Source organism: Sciurus vulgaris (genome assembly GCF_902686455.1).
Source record: "Sciurus vulgaris genome assembly, chromosome: 2".
Taxonomy (NCBI): domain Eukaryota; kingdom Metazoa; phylum Chordata; class Mammalia; order Rodentia; family Sciuridae; genus Sciurus; species Sciurus vulgaris.
Window position 1 is genome coordinate 15216801 of NC_136462.1, and position 22153 is coordinate 15238953.

The window sequence follows — 22153 nt, forward strand, 5'->3', positions numbered from 1 at the left end:
AGACAGCCTCACTAAGTTGCTGAAGCTGACCCTGAACTTGCAAGCCTCCTGCTTTAGCCTCCTGCCTTAGCCTCCTGAGTCACACTGGCATTACAGGCGTGCATCACCATGCCCAGTTCCAGTTTTGAAATGTAGAATTGTTTTCATTTGGCTCAGAACACTTTTAATTTTTATTATTTCTTCATAGATCCATGTGCTGTTAGAAGTGGACCTTTAAAAATATCTATTTGTTTTAAAATTTGAAGTTGTATTTTTGGAATTATTTTCTATCCATTTTTTTGTTGTCAAATAATATCATTATTATGATAGAATTTTTAAAAAATATTTGTTGAGATTTATTATGATTTAATATTTAGTTAACCTTGATTCTTGAATATTAATATTTATTCATGTATTTATATAAGTACATTAATTATTGATTTATATAAGTATATATTATAACCTTAGTTATTAATTTATGGTTAGTAGTATTGATTAATATTTAATATCTTTAATGTGACTTTTTTAACTGCTGGGTATAATGTTTTACATACACATGAGATCAAACTTGCTAATTGTGTGATTCAAAACTTCAATTGTCTGCTTGATTTCTCAATTACTCAGAGAAATATATTAAAATCTCCATGATGACTTGGTATTTTTTTTATCCTTGTTGATTCCTGTTTTATATACTTTTAAGCTATGTCGTCATCAGTCCTTATGCATTTTGGTTGGTTTATGCTATTTGTTAGCATGCTGTTATTTGATTGACAGTTGTATTTAATAATGTTTCTACCATAAATCTGGAAAAGCTCCTCAAAAGGTGAGCCTTCCGAGGCTGTGAAACCCTCTAACTCAGAGCACAGAAAACTGTGGACCTCCAACCTAACAGCAAATCTTGAGAACACAAAATCCTCACCCTCCCTCCTTTAATCAGCAGCCTCTCCCAATAGGAAACTAAGAGCACAAGAAGTACATTGGGAATCGCTGCCTGGTGCCAGGTGGCAGCCTGAGAGGGACAGCCGGGCAGTCATTTGCAAGGCTGAGCTAAAGGATTTACCCTGTTTGAACAGCTGCAGCCAGACCCTGAGTTCTTTCCAGAACCCTTCAAAGCGGAAGAGCTCACTAAAAATTTAGCCAACCCTTGGGTCATTGCCCACCTCTGGGGTTTGGGTCTGTATCTTTCACCTTGAGTTGGAATCAAAAGGTCTTGGCAGTTGAGGGGTGTTGTATCATGCATTGCTATCTGCTGAAGATCGAGATTTTGGCAGGGAAAACAGGAGGGGAGATGTGACCAGGTAGCTTCACCTCCCGCGGTGTTAGAAGTTTAGCTGAGTCCAGCCTAGAGAGTAGGTGCCTGGCTGGAGACAGTGAACCTCCCTCAAGAGTAAGACACTCCGAGAGAGCCACAGGGTACTTGAAGAGAAGGAACTGGAGACAGGCCCCTGTCCAGGGATAGAAGGTAGAGGAATGTTCACAAAGAATACAAGAGAGTCCAACTATTGACTTCTCCTGACCTAGGTCAGGAATGGAGCCTCCATCGTTCTCCAGAATTTAAGTGCCCCAAATGCTCCAGGCACTACCTTGTGGACACGCCAAGGAAACACACTAGAAGCTCTGAGGCCCGGCCCGCAGAGGCCATGACCTCCAGAGAGCAAACACCAGAAGACAGGACTCAGGTAACCATTGTTATGCTTCCCAAAGGATAAGAAGTGGGTGCTTCAACGGGTGTGTGCTTTTAACAAGGAAAGGGAGTGGCGATTCCCAAGAACCAACTCGAGCTGGGTCAAACAATCCAGAGCAACTGGCAACCTGGCTCGGCCCCTTCTGCAGTAAGAGAGTCCGCGTTGTATGGAACGCACAGGCACCTCCCATGCCCTAGCCACTATGCTAGAGGATTCTGTCACCCCACTCACTCTTTCGGCCACCTTGTGAGGAAGGTGTTTTCCCATTTTGTGGACACGGAAGTGCAGAGTTGGCATCTGCCAAAAGCCACAGCTTTTAGGAAGGCAGGATTTGAACACAGATCTGTTTGAATACAGAAAGTAGACTAGTACTCACCAAGGTGTTGGAGGGAAGGGAAATGGGGAGTGACTGTCCTTGAGCACAGGGTCTGTTTTTGGGATGATGAAAATGTCCTACAGTTAGAGACTGGGGATAGAGCTCAGTGGTAGTGCACTTGCCTAGCATGTGCAAGGTCCTGGGTTCCATCCCCAGCCCTGCAAGAAAATGTCCTCAAATTAGTGGTAATGGTTGTGACTACACAAAAAGAGTGAATTTCATGGTACATGAATTATATGTGTCTATGTGATATATAATTATGTATACTTAAGAGTATTACGCTTCATTTAAAAAAAAAACTATAAGGACCCAAATGTTTAAAATTGTATTTTTGTATCCATATGATGATAAAAAAATTCTGAAATAAAAAATGACTAGTTTGTAAGGTAGTGGGTGATTTGATATCACAAGTTTTATACCATAAAAGCATTACTTACAGAAAAATACTTATGTAAAAATAAGAATGGTTACCTTTAACAAGCTTCTTGTCATTCCAAGTACCCAAAACATTTGAGAATCATCAGATATGGATGGATACTTGCAATTTGCATTGGGGGGAATTTGGTCTACCATATTATCATCTAGTTCTTTCAAATAGTATCATTTGACAGTACTTTAATTATCCCCCTTTTTTTCCTGGGATTGAACCCAGGACTTCATACATGCTATACATGTACTCTACCAACCATTGAGCTACACTTTTAAAAAGACATAAAAAAAAAAAAAAAGATCCCATTCTTTATTTTGATATCAGTCTATGTGTGTGGGAAAAAAATCTATATTTTAAGATGCAGTAACAAAAAGCCCCACACAACTTACCCAAATACTATGTATAATTATAATGCTCTAATTAAAAAAAGAAAAGAATTCATCTAAAGCAAACTCTACATGCTTCTCTGCAGCCAGAATAAGATTATGTCATGATGATATGTTCAAGAAATTTGTCTTACCAGGGGAGACTCCAGATTTTCCCTTTGGCTTTTATAAAAATGAAAATAAAACTCAAGACGTGACATTTGAAATACTATCTGACAGTGCCGATTCATACTCTGAAGGTCGCTGACGCATGAGACAGAACATAAATAATTCTTAGAAGGGAAACTGCCCCCTTTATTTAACCCAAGTTCAGGGACCGAGGTTGAGGTGGGAAGCTGGCCAGGTCTGCCGGGTGGGTGAGCTGGCTCCTCCTGCTCCCTGGCAGAGGGCGAGGGCAGTGGGAGAACCAGGCTATAAAAAGCTTTGTTTTATTTCCTTCTAAGGCATCTTGAGTCACTGGGTGTTCCAGCCCCCAAGTGCCCAGGAAAGTTCAGCTCAAATCGGAAATGTGTATTTTTTTTCTAAACCAGAGCTGCTGACAAATCGGATGACACTGTCAGTTGGACTAAATCTCTCACTGGCCCAGTGGTAGCTTCTTATTTCCATTCTGGGAGAATGGGTCACTTAATTCTCAGTTTTCCTGACCCCGGTTCCATATTACATCATTGCCCAGAGAGCAAATTGTAACCTCCGCTCCACCCCCGACATGGCGCTGCTCAGAATTTGAATGTCCCACTTGTCATCTGAAAGGACACAGCACTCCTGTTATTTCCCTCTCACTTTCTAGGTTGCAATTTTCATCAATTCAAACACCAAGAGACGCCAAACCAGGTTGGTCAGAATCCTAGAAGGTCACAGGCAGAAGGTCCCAGTCCAATAGTCTTATTTTAACCATCAGGAAACAGAGACCCAGAGATGGTAAGGAAACTGCCCAAGGCTACAGAGGTACAGAACCAAACTTGGAGCCAGGCTCACATCTCAGAGGAGAGGGTTCCGTTCCCAGGGTGGAATCCACCCTGCAGGCTCAGCTCCTGCATACAGGAGGCGCTGTTTAAATACTTTCTGGAGACATGCCTCAAGGCTTCTGGCTAACACAGGGGCTTATCCTGTGGTCTTTTCCCTAATTCTTTGAGTGGGAGAGGAACCAGAGAAGACTCTTCTGGAAACAGAGGAGGTCTAGGATTGAGGGTCACAGATGGAGCTCAGAGGAAGGTTTCTGCACCCATGATAGCTGCATGCCGGTCCCACCTTCCTCAGCTGTCGTGGGCCAGCATAGTAGATACTTCTGTCATTTAAAATCCCCATGTTAAAAATTTCCTGCTAGGCACAGTGGCACACACCTGTAATCCCAGCAACTTGGGAGACGGAAGCAGGAGGATCACAAGTTCAAAGCCAGCCTCAGCAACTTAGCAAGAACTTATCTCAACAAATAAAAAGGGCTGGGGATGCAGTTCACTGGTTAAGCAACCCCAGGGTTCAATCCCCGATACCAAAAACAAAAAACAAAACAAAAAAAACTAATACAACTCCCAGAAATTTGGATTAATAAGGTCAAAGGGAAATTAATCTATGGCATATATATGTATTTTTTTATGGATGTACTGACCAGTCAAGAGATTGGGTTAAAATGCTAGCCATCAACACCCAAAGTATTTCATGCTAGAGTAAGGTTGGCACAAGATGTATCCATGGCATTTCTGGTCCCTCACCCTCACTACACTGGAGCCCAGGTGGAATTCCATCTGAAGGCAGGTTTCTCTCGTTCATAGAGCAAAAGGCATTGAAAGCTATACAAGCTAAAAACCTACACAGTTCGCAGTTAGAGATGAAAGGCTGCAGAAATGTTTATTGAATACAGTGCCAGGTTTATAAATAAAACTTATTTACAATTTCCATAGTTGGTCCCCCATCAGAGAGGTGGTTGAATCTTCAAACAGTTTGAGATTTACAGAAACGTTCAAGTACATCTCCTTTTCAAATAGCCATGGTGAAGGGCAACTTCGGTAACAAAAGAACCACCACCATCTTTGCTACAGAAGTGTTTAATGAACAGTATAATAGATTTGGAGAAAGAACACACTCTACCCATGCCACTACCTTCTACTCCAAGGGACAGACAGCAAAGAGTTTCTGTCTCCTACAGGACAACCTCAAGGGATTAAAAAAGAAAATCATTAACTGCCAGCTGAAGGGACAGATTAAGACACATTAGTGGAAATCTAGTCACTGTCAAAAGGATAAATATATTTAGAATATACAATAAATAATTCAAATGGTTAAAATAATTGAATGAAGAGTAGACTTGACCAAATTTACATTCTTTGTTCAGGAAGAGGTTCCCAGGATGCGGAGGGGCGAATATATATGCTATTACTCTGAGTGACAGCAGCGCTAGGCCTACTGGACAGCTGTTCATTCCAATATTGGTACAAGTACAGTCCAACATGCATTTATAAAGAGAATATAAAAATATGTACAATAGCTCATCTTCACTGTTTCAATTGCCCAAAGACACCAATTAGTGTGTGCAAAAATTTGTCAAAAAATCAGAAAAAGCCTTCCCTGGCAACAGTGCATCCAAGCCCATCTGAAGTATTGAGACCCATTTGCCTTGCTCAACACCGACCCCAAACAGATGGAGAACAAAACTATGTATGAAAGGCTTTGCCAAGTACTCAGCAGTTTCTATGGCAAGTCTCAGGCTAAAGCAAGATGCCAGTTAAACTAGTCACTTTATCTATATAAATATATGTATATATTTATAGAATAGTTAGAAGTAGGGGTGAGTTTTCAGGAAGGTGCTACCCAAGTTCAAGGGTACTGCCATGACACCAGGCTCTTTCCTCAAACTCTTGCAGACTGCTGATGCCCAACCCCTGGGCTGATCCTGCCCCCAGATGCCAGGGGTAAAGGCTATAGTGGACTCTGCCTCACCTCTGCTCCAAGCCCGAACATCATTCCCTGGGAAGGACAGCCAAGTTTCTGATTCCCATAGAGGACCCTGGCTACCCCAGAATCCTGTTCCAAAGGTAGTCTTTTAGGATAGGCTGCAGGACCATGAAAATGGGAGTCCACCCAGGTTCTAAAAGACTCTGTAATAAGGGTAGAGAAGTTTGCCATCCCCACCCCACTTTGAAACTACCAAGGTCATGACCACAGGCCTAAGACTGGGTCAACAACTGGGCAATTTGACCTCCCTACCAGAAACATCCATGTTATCCACTTATTCTAATCAGGAGCCCTCAGTATTCTTACCAGAAGAAACCCTGGGTACTTGGGTGTTCTTTGCAGGCTCAGGGAATTAAGAAAGCCAGTACTTAGTTCACCACCAACCACCCAGTCCAAGGACTCACAGCAGAGGCGCACGGGCAGCGTGTCCTCTCCACTGCTCTGACCCACCCCTCTGGCAGAAAATCTAACAAGCTACAAAATGCCAGAAAGACAGGGAGTAGGAGAGGAAGGAGAAGCCAAGGGGCTCTAAATCAGCCCTGAATGCACCCATCTGGCTGCCAAGACTCCTCACACTGCCTCGCTAGCAGCCTGCCCCCACCCCTGGCAAATTAAAACCACCCACGCCAACACTCAGAACCCATCTCCTTGCTAAGACACAACCAGATAACATCCTGAAAAATACAAAGCCAGCCTGCATTTCAAGCACTGCGTACAGGCAATATGCTTTTAAGGGGGCTTTTTAAATGGACCAATTCCACAGCAAAACCAGTATCAGCATGTCTTTGAGTTTTGGTTACAGGTTTATAATTAGACATGAAATTCACTCTGGGCTGGAGTTTTACTTTCAAGCCAGAGGCTTAGCATTAGTTCTACCTGGAAAGGGGGTGGGGCAGGGTGGGGAGGGCACAGCCAAGTCAACTTACAGAAAAAAAGTAAAAGGGGGATGTTAAGTATAATCATAAATTAAAAATTGAAGCAAAGGTGACTGGTAGTGTCTTTTAGGCATGAAGAGACTGGCTTAGAAAAGGACTACTGCTTCTACCACACACAGCGAGGATTGAATTACAGACACACTAAATCATGTCTCTTGCACAGATGGTCTCAAGTAGTTACATAAAACAGGTAATCAGCAGCACAATTGAGAAGAACCCCTAAATACATGCTTGAGAAAGTGGTTTTCTCCTTCATTTAGAGTTCCACTACCTGAACAGGTCATTAGGTCACTAAGGTTTGCCTCCCCCCTCCCCCCCGGAGAAAATGCAACTAGACTTACATGTCCTTAAGTATAATAAAGTCGTTGGTGGCATCTGCCTGTGTTTAGGCAAGATCTTAAGCTCGGACGTTGGTGCTGGAATCTTGGGAGGGAGGGAAAACCCAATATTGAGCTGTGGGCATTTAATGTACATTGGCTTCCCCTTCACCTGCCTCGTCCCCCTTTAGATCTCAGCTTTACAAAGCATTTAACACCACTTTAAGTTAATGGTCTTTTTATTGGAAAAAAAAAAAAAAAAAAAAAGACTAGCATTTACAACTTGGAATGGACGTAAATTGTAATTTCTTGAACAGCAATGTTGATGGTTGTGCTGAAGTCCACAGCCACAGCCTACTCTGCCGGCTCCAAGTCATGTTCAGAAGGTTTTAAAAACAGAGAGTCCAAAGATGCTCCCTTGATAAAAGATTTCTTATTAAAAATTTGTGTAGGTGACAACCTGACACCCATTTCACTCTAACACAATGCAGACAATGCTAAACCAACGTATGCAGGTATACCACCAGGGTGTCACCGGCACTACTGGGTCAGAGCACATTAAGTACAAGCGGACCGTCCTACTACTGGGCTAGTCTCAGCAGTTTATCCTTCACCCATTTTCTGCACATCATCCTGAGGTAAACCAATTTTAAATGTGTTTTCAGTAAACCAGTTATGACAATTTATGCTAACAAATTGAACAAGAACCCATCTGATAGGTCTTGAATTTGTTTTTTTCATTTTTTGATTTTAATACAAATGCCTGACTGTGCTCAATCTCAAGCTGCATGCATGAAAAAACTGGCCAGCCCAAACAGTGTATTAATCATTAGCAAATGGAACTTTAAGGAGTCCACTAAGTGCTTCCTTATCATTAAGGTAGTACAGTATTTATATTGTAAAACTGGTGTGGAGCTTGATCTTTAGGGGACAGGACCACCAACCAATACATGCAGATTTTGTGTGTGTGGACAGAAGGTACTTTTGACATTCAGTTTTGCTATATAGAAACAGAATGAATAAATGAACTTTTTTCTTTTCTTTTTCTTTTTTTTTTTTTTTTTTGCAAGAGGTAAGTAAAAGATTCAATTTGATTCTTCTAGTGGGGGGGAAAAGTAGTTGAAAGTAGGTCTTCATTTTGCAGTCATCATCTGTACGAATTCTGAAAAGACAAATAATCATAACTTTTGGTTATCTTTCCAAAGCAGCTTTAATGAACACATCTCTACTCTGCATACAAAAAAAAAAAAAAAAAAAAAATCAGTAGATGGCTAGAGAAACAGCTGATTTGTTTGAAGATCTGAAAGTTAAGACTACTGAAAACTAAGCTAATGCAGTTTTGAGGGTTTTACCTTCATAGTTGACTTGTCCGTCTCCATCAATATCTGCTTCTCTGATCATTTCATCTACTTCTTCATCTGTTAGTTTTTCTCCTAAGTTTGTCATGACGTGACGTAGTTCTGCTGCACTGATGTAACCATTTCCATCCTGGGAATGTTCAGCAATTGTTATGGATAGTGGTTTGGTGTTAGCAAGTAGGTCTGTAACCTAATTACATGCCCCTCACAAGTTACTGCCAACTTTGCTGACATAACACTACTCCCCTCTCCACATCTCCTACTAAACACATTCAGCCAACTAACACTGAAAACATGGGGAATTTTGTTTCTTCCATTAAATACTGAAAGTAATAATTAGAGGTGGTTTAAAGACCCTCTCTATTATGCCTTCCTCCCCTCAGCTAGTGAGATTACTAAAGAGCCAGGAGTCCTGGAAGTGAGATCAGAGGCTCAGGCAGTGAGGCTGTGTCTCATTGACTGACCACTGTAGCCATCAGAAGCAATGGCCAAAAAAAGTCCTATGTAAGTACCGTGTGAAACACAGGTGCAGAATTACCTTGTCAAAGACTCGGAATGCCTCGCGGATTTCCTCTTCACTGTCTGTGTCTTTCATTTTTCTAGCCATCATAGTTAGAAATTCTGGGAAGTCAATGGTGCCATTACCTCAAAATAAAAAAAAAAAAGGCCCATGTAAGATAAGCACTGCTCAACACTGCTTTGCAGTAATAACTGTGGTGCTGCTGCACAGGATGGCAAGCACTTGCTATATCAAAGTGACTACTTTATTAGGATCAACCTTTTGTAGCCCTAAAATGCTCAAATACTTCACAGGCTAATTTCACGATTCAAATTAACCATGAATGCCCAAGGCAGTACTGAAAGATATGAAGGAAACCACAGCCTGCATCTGTGACCACCACAGTGAACAGGGCAGTTCAAAGGGAAGGCAGCATACAACATCGCAGGACAAATCTTCCCACTTTCAAAGCAAGCATTCTTGATTGCCCGCCCTGAGCTAAGAAAATCACTCAGGTTTGACTCTACCTTGGCCACTGATGCCAGTAATGTGCAAACTGTTTTAGGGAAGAAAAAAATAAGAGCAGGAAAAACGATTACGCATGGCTGCAGTCTTCTCCGGGTGCATTTTTCAGCCACACTAAAAGTCACCTAATCATTTTTCTCCCAAGTCTTTTTTTTTTTTTTTTTTGGGGGGGGGGGGTTGGTGGTGCAAGGGACTAAATCCAGGGCCCCTCAGCTGCTAGCATGCACTCCACCACTGAGCTACACCGTCAACCCTAAACTGAGTCTATGTTTCCCACTAAGGGAAATGATCAGAAGAAGTTATTTTCAATTCAGACTGTAAAGGGGACTGTCACAAAAACTCACTTTATGGGCAGTATTCCAAAGAATTCCTCTAAAACAGAAGAATACCCCCAAAACAAGCCTCCACTGTTACTTGAATTAAATGAAAATAAAATTAGGAAAAAAAAAAATCTTAAGGTTACTTGTTTGCACCAATACCTCTAAAACAGAGTAATCCTGGCACTGAGGATATATAGTTCAACTTGCACAAGGCCCTGGGTTTGATACCAGCATCACCAAAAAAAATTAACTGATTTTTTCTAAATTTAGAGAGTTCTTCAAGTCTTTTAGGTCTCTGAAAGTTTAAAACATTGCTGATATTCATGCAAGACAAAATAAAATTATTTGAAGTGCTATCTCACAACCATGCAGAGATGTCCTTAGTTACCGCCATATTTACTCAGAGCAAATCCACGATTCTGAGCTTGATGCAACTTCTCCCATATAGCCTGAGGGACAAATACACCTCGCCCATCCCCCAGTAGTTTCCCAGAGTTTACACAAAACCGGAGGGAGCTGCCCAAGTTCCTAGATGTCTGATCACCTTAGCTGTCGAACTAGACCTAAGAATGGACAGTTTCTTTTTCTAAAACAGTATTAAGAATAAAAATAATCTTTAAAAGTAACTCTAAATGAGCACAGAAAGTCTTGTCAAAAAGCTTAACCAAAAGCCCTACTTCTAAATGTTTTTGACAAGTGTTATTCTACCATATCACCTTATGGTAACATATTTTTCTAAATGACTACTATCAGGTCAATTACCTAGAAAGTCTAGATCCAAACTGTTTATTCTTAGCTCATCTTTCAAAAATGTATCATATTCTATAACCTTATGTAGTACATTAGCATGTGTATATGACTTACGAAAGTTCACTGGTTGCTAAGCGTGGGGCTACACCTGTTTACTGACGGAAGCTAGCACCGGAACTCTGCTGTCCACTGGAGGAGAGTGTGGAGGAATGACGATCCACTACTGGTTCTAGCCTCGCACTTTGTACAAGTGACTCCCACTTCTCTTAGGTCCTGCACATCCATTCCCTACAGAGTTGGACACCCTTCCTACAAGCCTCATGTGATATTGTTTAGCAAACACCTACTGCTCACACTGTGTTAAGTTGTATGTTAATTTTCAAGAGTGATCTTCACCCGCTGCAGTTGAGGGATTCTCTTCCTCTTAGGGATAAGAAGCTCTTTTTTTCTTTAATTTTTTTGTTTGTAATAATCTCTTTTTAAAGCACATTCTATGGTTATTTATTTTTACCCCCCGCCCCCGCCAGAGCTCACTGCAGATTCATGAGACAGTTGGTAAGATTTGAGCTGTAGGTCACAGCAAGCAAAAGAAAAAAAATACAGTGATCGGATCCAGGAAACGTTCTAGACAGTGAGCAGGGTCAATGGCAGGCCCATAATCTTCTATTTTAATGTCAGGGGCCGTAAGTCAACCACAGAAACAAACTCTGCACATTTGCTTTGCTCTGGGGACCTGAAAGACAATCTCGTAACATGTCTAAACTTGAATTACACTAGAATGGCACTCAACCACAGTTCTAAAGCCTTACCGTCAGCATCTACTTCGTTGATCATATCCTGCAATTCGGCTTCTGTTGGGTTTTGACCCAGTGACCGCATGACAGTTCCAAGTTCCTTTGTTGTGATGGTGCCATCGCCATCTTTATCAAATAGGGAGAAAGCTTCCTTGAATTCTGAAAAGAAAAGTTTACCCTTTAGAATGAATGCTTCACCCAACCCAGTCACAACACACACTTCCCTGGGGTTTGCCAAAGCAAGTCATTCAAGTTGTGCAAGTTATCAGAAACCACCTGGTCTTTATCTACTAAAATAAAGACCACAACAGTCATGTTGGTCTGGCCTTCACAGAAGCCTATAAAGCAAACACTGCTCCTGGTAACCAATTCCATAAAGCCACAATAACCTCATATTTTTAAAGAAAGTTAAGCTTGAACAAGCCTAAAATTAGTCCTAAGTCCAATCTGGCATGAGAAGATTGGTCCACATGTTCCCTTAAAATTCCTTAGTGTTAAACTTCTACAGTCATAAAAACCTCTCGCTTCACAGCAACATGAATGTTATTCGAAATGTCCATTCCCAGGCAACCAACTGTTTTCTCTACAGTACGTTCAGTGTTTCAAAGCATCTCAAAACAAGTGCTCCAGGAAACATTAAAGAGCTAAAATTGAAAAAGGAGGAAAAGACCAGTGGAGGACCGGGGCCAGGAAGAGGGGAAAGGGAAGTTAGCAGGCAATGAAACAGACCAAACTGATACATCCACTCATGAATATGCAACAATGAATCCCACTGTTATGTATAATTATAACGTACCAATAAAAACAGAATAAAAAAAGGCTAAAATCTAAACTAATGTAACTCATCTCCCAATGAATACATTAATGCTAACACTCATTTCTCCCCATTGCATTTTAGGACACCAACCAAAAGCTATAAGACCTTTGGCATAGAACTGCAAATTCAACTTCTGAACAGCAAGCTTGGTGCATCTGCATGATTTATAAAGCCATGTACATGGCGAAGCATAGACGCCCCAGAGAGTAACAAGTGGGCATCCTTAGTTCCACTTCCTTCTGTTTTATCACTGAAAGACTGGCCAGGAATAACATCCAACCTAAATGTTTCTCCTTACTGTTTTCACTTAAATAAATTCTTCAAAAACTGCTCAGACTGTAGGGAGGAAGGGACAAGAAGAGTCACCAAAACTGAGTCATAACCTAGTCCTAGCCTTCGAGGGGTCCCGGCGTCATCAACTTACCAGCAATCTGTTCTTCAGTCAGCTGATCAGCCTACATGGATAAAGAAAAGGTTACAATTCAATGAGTTTGACTGATATCAAAATAGTTTTTCCAATTCCTCTTTTATCATCTTTCAAAAGTCAATCTTAAAAATCATTTGAAATCATTAGCACTATCATTTAATGAAGGCGATTAGAATAAAGGAAACCACTTATGCTAGTTTAACAAAGAATGACAAGGAAATGACAACATCTGCTCCTTCCAGGTCTTCTTTTCTGGCCTGCAGATTGCAGCCTGTGCTGAGATCTGACTAGGTAGGGTCAGTTCATAACGTGAAAAATGGCACCTCTAGTGGCAAAAGGCTCCACGGCACCAGTAGCTGCTGCTGCAGCAGGCCGAGTGAGAAGAGCGCCACCTACTGCGACACCGACACTGCCTTTTCTGCTCCTATCCAAGGGACACAGCCCAATGCTGCTGCCACAGCAGCCCGGGGATCAGGATCCTGTCCAGGGGCCGACTTTTAGCGCACCTTGCGCATTGCTTTGGGCCCTCAAAAATCTCTGAACTAGGGTTACATAATAGCATTGGGTTGGATTAACAGGCTTTTATACACTTTTATGAGAAACAATTAAGTAGAAAAAATAAATATACATCAATGGCTTACCCCACTAGCTTCATTCCCTTTTATAATAAATGCTTTCCAATCATTTAAATTAGGCAGTTATTTGTTAAAAGCCTACCATTTACAATGGCTAATGCCTTCGGTCAAATGATTCAGAAGCCAGGAGAAAGAATGGAACCATCTTTCAACAGTCGTGTTACAAGACTGCAGAAATGAAGTACACAGTAAACTACACAATAATCATGGGACTACAGTACTCTTTTTTGGAGAAAAGCAGTAAACTATTAAATTCCCTAGTATTTACCTTAAGAATGACACGTTACTCAATAAACACTTTATTCAATGGGATAATGACCACGAAGTTAATTCTCATTTGCATTACGTGGTCTCTGCAACATCCAATCTGGGCTCACAGTAAGGGGAATTCGAGAACAAGGAAAGCTAATATACATTTTTATTTTCATGAAGGATGCCTAACGAAGCCAGTTACAAAACAGGTCATAATAGAAAGCAGATGGCGTTAAAGTTTATTCTCTAAAATGGAAACTTTCACAGGAGGAATGATTTTCCAATACATTGATGGCCTTGGGGCAAGGAGTCTTATTTTTACAAATTATAAGTAGATCTTCCTTCCCTGTTACCCAGTCACGGAAAACTAGTTTTCTTTAAATCAAATGGAGGCTCGAGGCTTTATGTAACTCCGGGCAACGTTTAACTTAACAGGAAGCTTAGAGAAATTGTCACCTTACTGGGGAGTGCATTCCCACTTCTCCGCGAAACTCTGTTTTAAGAATTATCTAGAGTACCCATCTTCTTGACAAAGAAATTCACCTCCCCCAAATCGTGTTGGCCTTGGGGCAAAGGCGTTCCAGAACCCTGCCGGGAACCACCACGCCACCAAACCAGAAAACGCTGCCGGTGAGGTCAGCCCTACCCGCTGAGGGAGGAAGGGGGCTGTGGAAAAGGCACCCAGCGAGGCGCACAGTTGCACCTGGCAATCTAGAGGCTGCGGAGAGGGCGGAAACGTGGAGGGCATCTCCCCGCGGACTGGGAAGTGGCGCGGGGCAAGGGAGGCGTAGGGCCAGCAGTCGGACAGGGAGCGCGCGCTAGAGCAGAAGGGGGCGAGGGGACCCCAAGGCGCGGTGCCGCCCCTCCTCGGCCGGGGCGACCCCCACTCCCCGGCCACAACAGCCACAGCAGCCCCGCACCTCCCACCCGCTTCTGCTCTCCCAGGCGGCGAGCCCTCCGCGCCGCCGCCGCCTCCTCGCGGAGCAGAAACTTTGCGTCTCTAATGGAAACGAGCCGCACGCCAGCTCCCTCCTCCCCCGCCCCCCCGCCCCAATTAGCGCGACCGAGCGCCTCCCGCGGGAGGGGGCCTCCTGGTGAAAGCAGGCGCTCGCACGCCTCTGCCACTGCACCGGGCGGGGGACCGCAGGGGTGCGGAACAAGGAGACACGAGCCCCAGCCACACCGCAGGGCCCCGCCCGGGCGCAGGGCGGCCGGCCCGATGCTTCCGCCCTCTCCGCCCCCCACCCCTCGCCTTCCTGCCCCCACCCCACCCTTCCCCGGCTCCTTCCTTCCCGGCCCACGCCCGCGCCGCGCCCCCCTGGAGGAAGGAGGGGACAGTGGCCGAGGGAGGGCGCCCAACAGGGTCGACGGGGGAATCGGCCGCTGACTGCACCCTGGACCCCGCAACCGAAGCAAGATGCGCCACCGGCTCGCTCGGGTCCATTCATTCTCCGCCGCGGGGGTACCCTCCACCTTCATGCCTCGGGCGAAGCGGAAGGGGGCGTCTGTGCCCGGCCCCGCCCGGCTCCCCCGCCCCCCGGGGCCCGGGCCGAGGCGAAGCGCTGCAGGCAGCCCGGGTGCGGCGCGCTGGATGCAGTGGGTGCGGGGCTGGGGGAGGGAATGGATGCGGAAGGCCGGGGTGCAGCTGTGGCCGCAGCCCCAGCCGGCGGACAGCCCACGGCCAAGTTCCGAGGGGTCCGAAATTAAAGGATCCCTGGTAGAAAAACCGAGATGCAAACCCGAAATGCATCCTTTTTATCCGCAGCTGCTGCGTAACACCAGGCAAAGAGAAAAACCCACAACCGGAAAAAAAGGAAAAATAAAAAGACCGAACTAAAAATCTGCTAATCCTAGGCAGTTGCTACGCCGGCGTTTGCCGCTACGGACCTACCATGGTGCGAGTGAAGAGAGGAAGAGCAGAGGGAGCGAGAGTGGCTGCACCAGCGCAGTAGCTGTGACGGCGGGGCTGCCTCCGCTGCTGCCGCTGCTGCCGCCGCTGCCGCTGCTGCTGCTAAGGCGCGGTGTGTTCGGTGAGTAGTACTGCCTCCGCCGCCGCCTGCGCCGCCGCCGCCCGAGTGCGAGTAACGGCGCCGCGCTCACGAGACTCCCAGCACCACTGCCGGAGCGCGAACCTGCGCGCTGCTCTATATATATGGCGCGCCGTATCCCTCCGCCGCGGCCGGGCCGCCTCGCGCAGGGCGGCGCTGCGACGGCCGGGCCTTTCCGCTTGGCCCCGCCCCATCGCCCGTCCGGCCTTCCGCCGCCCCCTGCGCTCCCGCCGGGGACTGGGACTGCAGGGGTCGGGGAGGGGAGGGGCGCGCGGGCAGGTGCGGCCGGGCGTGTTCTTGAGCGCGCAGCCCCCGCTGGGGCGAAGCGCAACACCTGCTTACCCAGACCTGGGGGCATCCCCCCGGCTTCCAGGCGACCACTCCCCACCCGCCTCTTCCCCGCCTAGGGGACCTCTCCCCACTGCACCTCTCCAAATGCTTCACTAGGGCTGCAGGGTCACGCTGGCATCCACCTCTTGGGTCCCCAGTCAGTGCTTCCAGTTCCTGGAGCCAAGCTGTGGGAGATCCTGGGGCTGGGGGCAGCCGCGGGAAGGTGGCGGCAGAGGAATTGACTACACACCTTTAGCTGCTGAGAAGAGGGCTCTGCGGGGCACCAGGTAGTCGGCCTCGTGGAAGAAATGGTCGGTTGTTTGCTTTTCACATCATGAAGAACCATCTGAGGCATAGTTGCTAAATCTGTGCATACTAAGCCAGTCTTAATGTTATGTTTCCAGTAATTTTTCAGTAGGCCTAAATATTTCTCCCCTACTGTTTTGTTCCCTTTTTGCTATGGCAAATACTATTCAGTATTTGTTTCCAGTCTTGCTAAAAAAAAATTGTTTAGCTTCTGTTTATTTTAAAACCCATGTTTTAAATTTTTCATGGTCCTAAGATGGACCAGAATCTTTATTCATAAATCCACAAAAACAAAGACAAAAAAAAAAAGATACTTAGAATCCCCTAGGTTACAGCTGGAACACATAACCATTTGCCTCTTGTATGGAACTAGACTGTACTTTAACCTGCACTCCTGATTATATTCCTTTAAAAATAATATTTTAATCTTTAAGTTACCCTTTCTTCTGTAAACTAGAGAAAGAACAATTTCATTTCTTAATTTGAAGCCCAGGAGTTGTAAAAATCTGGACAAAATGCTGCAGTTTCTTTTCTTGCCAAGGCAGAACACAGAATTTGATCTTTTGTTTACAGGGCCAGGGCAAGTTGCAGGTTATCATTTGCTTATTCTTTCAGAGAATATAGCAAGAGTGTATGATTAACATGCTCCACTTGAAAGGGCTTTGCTCGCTTATGTTTTTTTCTGGCTTTGACGAAGTCTGCAGAAAGATGTTTTAAAAAAGAGTAGAAACTGTTTAGGCACATGGCAAACGCCACAGACTTCTTGGGATAACCTCAGACAAGATGTCAGCATCTGCGGAACTGTGCTTACTGATGTTCTTTCTGGAATGCCACAGAAAGGGTGAGCCTCCTGTTTGATTTAAAGAGAGGCTGCAGCAGAAAGCCAGGGAAGGGTGCTGCCTTCCCTCTGCAGACCAGACATTCTTCACAAATCAGCCCCCCAAAATAATATCCCAATACTTACAGAGGGGAAAAGGGACTAAAACAAAGGCTATTTTTAAAAAGATTCAATAATCCTGTAGGTTACAAGTCCAAATAGCCAAAGTCATTATTAAAGCTGCTTTGTCTCTAAATGAATTATTTGTGTTTAATATTGGGGATCCACTAGTTTCTAGTGGTCTTCCATTCCAAGTAGTTTTGGTTAAATTGCTACAATCTGTGGTTTTGAAAACCTGTCACTCTCTCAATAATTTTTCTTTTATCATTTAACTTTATTTCACCCAAATAAAATACGTTGAAACTTTTTCATGACTTTACATGCTAAAACCTGCATCTCAAAATTATTTTAATTATAATAGTAAAACTTCTGTTTCTAATTCTTCATATTATACAAATGAGTTCTCTTTTGGTAATTCTTTAATGTATCAAAGCACATCCTAGCTTTCAAGTCCAGTGGGTCTGTAATGAGGTCATGCTTTACAGAGTTTTATGGCTTGCTTGACACACTGAAACATAAGAAGGTCAAGTGACTTGCCCAAGATCTTACCGTGAGTCAGTGATGGGGTGTAAAGAGAGCTTGAGCCCTTGCTCAGGGGCTCTAATATTAGATTGTATATGAGTGAAATCAGTTTCTGAAAGTTTTTAAAGGCATAATTCTAAGGATTTGTCTAGTTCATAAAGCAGATTCTTCTGACTGACTTAAAGCTTGCTGGCTTTTCATGATCAAATAGACTCCTTTAAATGAATAAGCTTCCTAATGTGTGAAGAGACCAGCAATCAGGAAAACAAGCCACATTATGGTAACATCATAATTTACTAAGAACCGAAAAGTCTGGAACATTCTGTGATGTTTAGAGGAAATGGTTCTATATGAAATCATTTAAATCAAATAACGTTGAATGGAAGAAAACAGAGAATGTGGCCCCAAGCCAAGAATCTCAGGATTGAATCTCATTTCTCTCACAAGCTGGATCACACTACCTGAACTGAAAGAACACAAGTGTAATAATTGTACATAACCTTAGGTAAAATAAGAGGTGTGAGCTTGATCTATAAATTCCTTCTGGCTATGAAACCCTGTGTCTGCATACATATATGTCCTACATATGTGTCACATACATGTGTCCTACATATGCCATAAATACATGTCATATGTACACAAAAAATGTATGTATTAAAGATGAAGGGGGCAAACGGAGAAATGGAAATGGTTTAAAATAATATTTACTGAGTGTCGATTGTGGCCAGGCCCTGTTCTAAATGTATTACTGGATCCTACCCACCCAGTGAGGCAGGTGCCATTTTTATCTTTTATGGGGAAACTGAGGCCCTGAGCAATTCAGCAGGTTGCCTGAACTGAGTAGTGGAACCCAAAAATCTAGCTTGGAACCCAAGCACTCAAGTCTCATACCATAACTATCTCTTGTAATTTACTTTCATTTAATTGAGGCGGGAGGGGAAGTTCAAGGTTAAAATTAAAATTTGGTTTTTACAGAGTTACTTCTTATCCAAGGAATGTAGTAATGGCTCTATCTCCCACACAAGGAACACAGTGTGAAAGAAAACCAAAGCAAAACATTTGCCTTATGATGCCTTCTAGCTAAGGAATGAGTCTCCTTTGACCTCAGGCCTATAGAGTTCCTGAGGGGATTTGCTGACTGTCACACACCCAGGTGATAATTCTATACTCTCATCAAAGGAAGTGACTGATGGCTCCTTAAACACAGTCCTGCTCCTTAAACCAGGCTGTCTCTCCAGGTATTTTAATTTTGTTTTTCACAAAACTGTCCCTGAAGTAAAACCCAACTTGAAGGCATCGGTGCATACAAAACAGAGGTATAGTCCAGACTCTTACTAGCGTATGTTCAGAGAATACATTTACCTATTTAAATCTACCTCACAGAGACCCTCAATTTAAATCTTATTTATTGCATCTCACACTTTTCTATGCACCATGAACACAGCATGGTATATATAATCTTCTTTCATGGAGCATATATTCTTTTGAGAAAAGTGCCTGTGTGTGTGTGTGTGTGTGTGTGTGTGTGTGTGTGCGCGCGCGCGCGCACACGTGTGTGTGCAGGGGAGAGGGGATAGCTTGGTTTCTTTGATTGTAAATAACCAATTTAAGACTACTCACAGTATATAATTATGGTGTCGTGGCTAAATTATCAGAGACCTCAAGAAAATTATAATGTCAAAGTAGCACCCATCTCTGGGGCCCTTTCTTTGAAGAAAAAAATCCTGTCTCCTACCTCTCCACCATCCCTAAAGCCCTCCTTCTCCATGTTATGGTGCAACAGTACTTCAATGGATTCCCACTGTTTGGAAATTCATCTAACTATCCCCAGTCTCCAGATCAGATTCTTGCTGTGTGGATTTACCTCTCATTAAATTTTACATAGGATTATTGTAGAAGATTTATTGTCTCTATCAACAAACAAAATACTCATTCTTTTTCCATTTTAAATTTTGCTACTATCCTGTTATCTTTATGGATGAATCTTCCAGGTAAGGAGTCAAGCAGGGAATATTCTTACATTACATTTAAATTTGAAAATATGTTACCATCAGAACATAAGATGCAAGTGTTAGCCATGACTATTTACTATGAGAGAACCATGTCAATTTGAGCAGGTAGGGTAGCTGTTTAGCATTCCATGATTTTTAGAGCAACTGGCCTGCTGTATGTTCAGCTTGCAAAGGTCGTTGTATATTCAGTTAATGGTCTAATGTGCAATATTTCCAAACAGTACCATTCACGTTGCAGTGTGAGCCTCATTCTTGTTTTTTAAACAACTCTTTCCTTTGTATAATAGAGACACGTCTTGCTCTGTATTCACAGGGTTTGTGCTTGTTTTGCTAGTAGCTGTGGTGATGGATTTACACTCATCTATTCCCTCTCTGGCCAGGCCACCCTTGTGACCAAGGTCATGAATATGCAACACAGCAAGTTGGGATCAGGGAGAGAGAACCAGCACAGAGCAAAATAATTGGCCATTAATAAGACTGGACCCATGACTTGGATTTCATTAGCTCTGTGCTTGAACCAACTGAGCTCTTAAATCACCAACCGCCAATGATTATACAGACTTAGGCAGTGAGAATGTGAATTCAGATAGTAAAATGCCCAATGGGATAAGATCACAGTTTTGTGCTCTCATTGTTTATACTAAATTCAAGTTGGTTAAAATAAATGCAGCTGATCCGGCAATGTATTCTTTAGGTCATATTATGTTGGAAGTACTTTAGCTACCATTTTTCGTAATTATTTCAAAAACCAAGTACAAAAGTAAATTTAATGAGCATCTAAACGCTGACCAGCAACTTCTTATTTCTACTCCGTGTGCTAGAAAGATCGAACCAAAGAGCAGATCTAACTTATACATGCAACAATAGGCATTTAGCAGCTTATAAATGATTTAACAACTGCTCTGGTGAGGACTCTGTGGCCACCGTGGTAGGCTGGATGGCAGGCTGGATGGCAGGCTTTGGGGTGACTCAGTTTGCCTGTAGGTTAGAATCAATGATTGGCACAAATTGGTACTTTCACTAAGATCCCAATCCACAGAAAACTGGACTATAATGATAAATTAGATAACTGAAGCTGATTGTGACTTTTATCAAAGAATTGACCTTACCAATTTCAACAGAGTTAAGATGGAGTTAATAACTGTGTGGTCTGATTTTCAATCATAATGAATAGACTTTGTCCTGCCTGCTAGAGCTGTGCTGTCCATTACAGTAGCCATCAACCATGTGTAGCTATTTAGATCAAAATTAATAATTGAGTTTCTCTTTTACCTATCCACATTTTAAGTGCTCAGTAGACCCATATAACTAGTAGTTGCATACTGGACAGCATAGTATCATTACAGAAAGTTCTATTTGATAGCACAGTTCTAAAGTTTTGTTTATTTGTTTTTGCAGTACTGGGGAGGGATTGAACCTAAAGCTTCATACATGTGAGGCAAGCTATATCCTCAGTCCTAGAAATTTTTAAAAAGAAAATCTCCATGTTTACCCAGGTCTGTAGTGTTGAGCATCCCAAAATTTTAAATACCACATCCATGATTCTTTTTTTATCCCAATGAACTGTGTCCCTTTTGATCCATAGAACATGCAGCCACCAGGTAAGTTTTAATATGTCACTGCCCAACTCAAACACCTTTAGTGGCTACCTGGTGCCTGCAGCAGATACAAGCAAAAGTCCTTGTGCCTCATTCAAAGCCCTTCAACAACTTGCCATTCTATTTTTTCAGCATTATTATCCTTTGTATTCTACAAATATAAATTTGTTGCTTCAGACCAATCAGTTCATTCTGTTCCTTGAATATACAAGGCATCCTCTCAACTCACTGGCTTTTCTGTGCAGTTCCCCGGGTCCAAATGCCTATCCCTATCCTCATCACCTACCTAAGTCCTTCATACCCAGTTTCAATACCACATCTTTCAAACTTTCCCAATTGCCACAGCTTCAAATAAACTTCCTCTCTTCTGAATTCCCACATCTTTTATCCATTTCTACCCGATACTTTTTCATGGATCTTACCCTCAGCTAGATAGTAGCAGGAGTTACCATCTAATAGTCTTTGAACTCAGCATGGTATTGACCCAGTTAATACCAATAGATTACTTAATTGATTAGTGTTGAACTCGGTTCATTCACTTCTGGAACTGGAAAGGATTTTAGAAGCAAATTTTCCAAAAGAGAAAGGGGGAAGGAAGTCTTTTGCTTTAATGAACTACCACCCAGAGTCAGCCTTCCTGGATTTGGTAGCAGGCCCACACCTTCCTTATGAATATTCTGGGCTATCCCTGATTTGATCCCAAATTGTACTCTCTCCAGTCCTCAGCACCTTTCTTTGGCATTCTCTTCACATTGGATTCATTTCCTGCTTCTTGTGGTGGAGAAAATATGGCCAATGAGAAGTTGTACTTGAACAGGAAAACTATCTCTGTTTAAATCCAGTGATGATGCTTCTTGAATTTTATTCATTCTAACTAGAGACTCTGAGTCATTGGCTAATAAACCAAGTCTAGGCATCACAACAGGATGATTGAATCATTTGGTCACTTAAAAGATTTACCTTCCA

The 22153-nt window shown here is 43.1% G+C and overlaps 1 protein-coding gene across 1 annotated transcript; it reads right to left on the reverse strand.

Annotated features, from left to right (window-relative positions):
- Positions 1-4675: 4675 nt before the first annotated feature.
- On the reverse strand, positions 4676-15563 carry CALM1 (calmodulin 1). Its single transcript, XM_079126717.1, has 6 exons — positions 15326-15563; positions 12545-12575; positions 11319-11462; positions 8954-9060; positions 8410-8545; positions 4676-8219 (listed from the first exon to the last, which is right to left on the reverse strand). Exons 1-6 carry the CDS (start codon positions 15326-15328, stop codon positions 8191-8193), a joined length of 450 nt encoding a protein of 149 aa, XP_078982843.1. The 5' UTR covers positions 15329-15563; the 3' UTR covers positions 4676-8190.
- Positions 15564-22153: the final 6590 nt, after the last annotated feature.

Coding starts and splice junctions, on each gene's coding strand:
- CALM1 (XM_079126717.1), bottom strand. Junction 9,061..11,318: donor CAACGAAGTAGATGCTGACG/GTAAGGCTTTAG, acceptor TTTTATTTTGAG/GTAATGGCACCATTGACTTC. Junction 8,220..8,409: donor CGGACAAGTCAACTATGAAG/GTAAAACCCTCA, acceptor TTGTCTTTTCAG/AATTCGTACAGATGATGACT.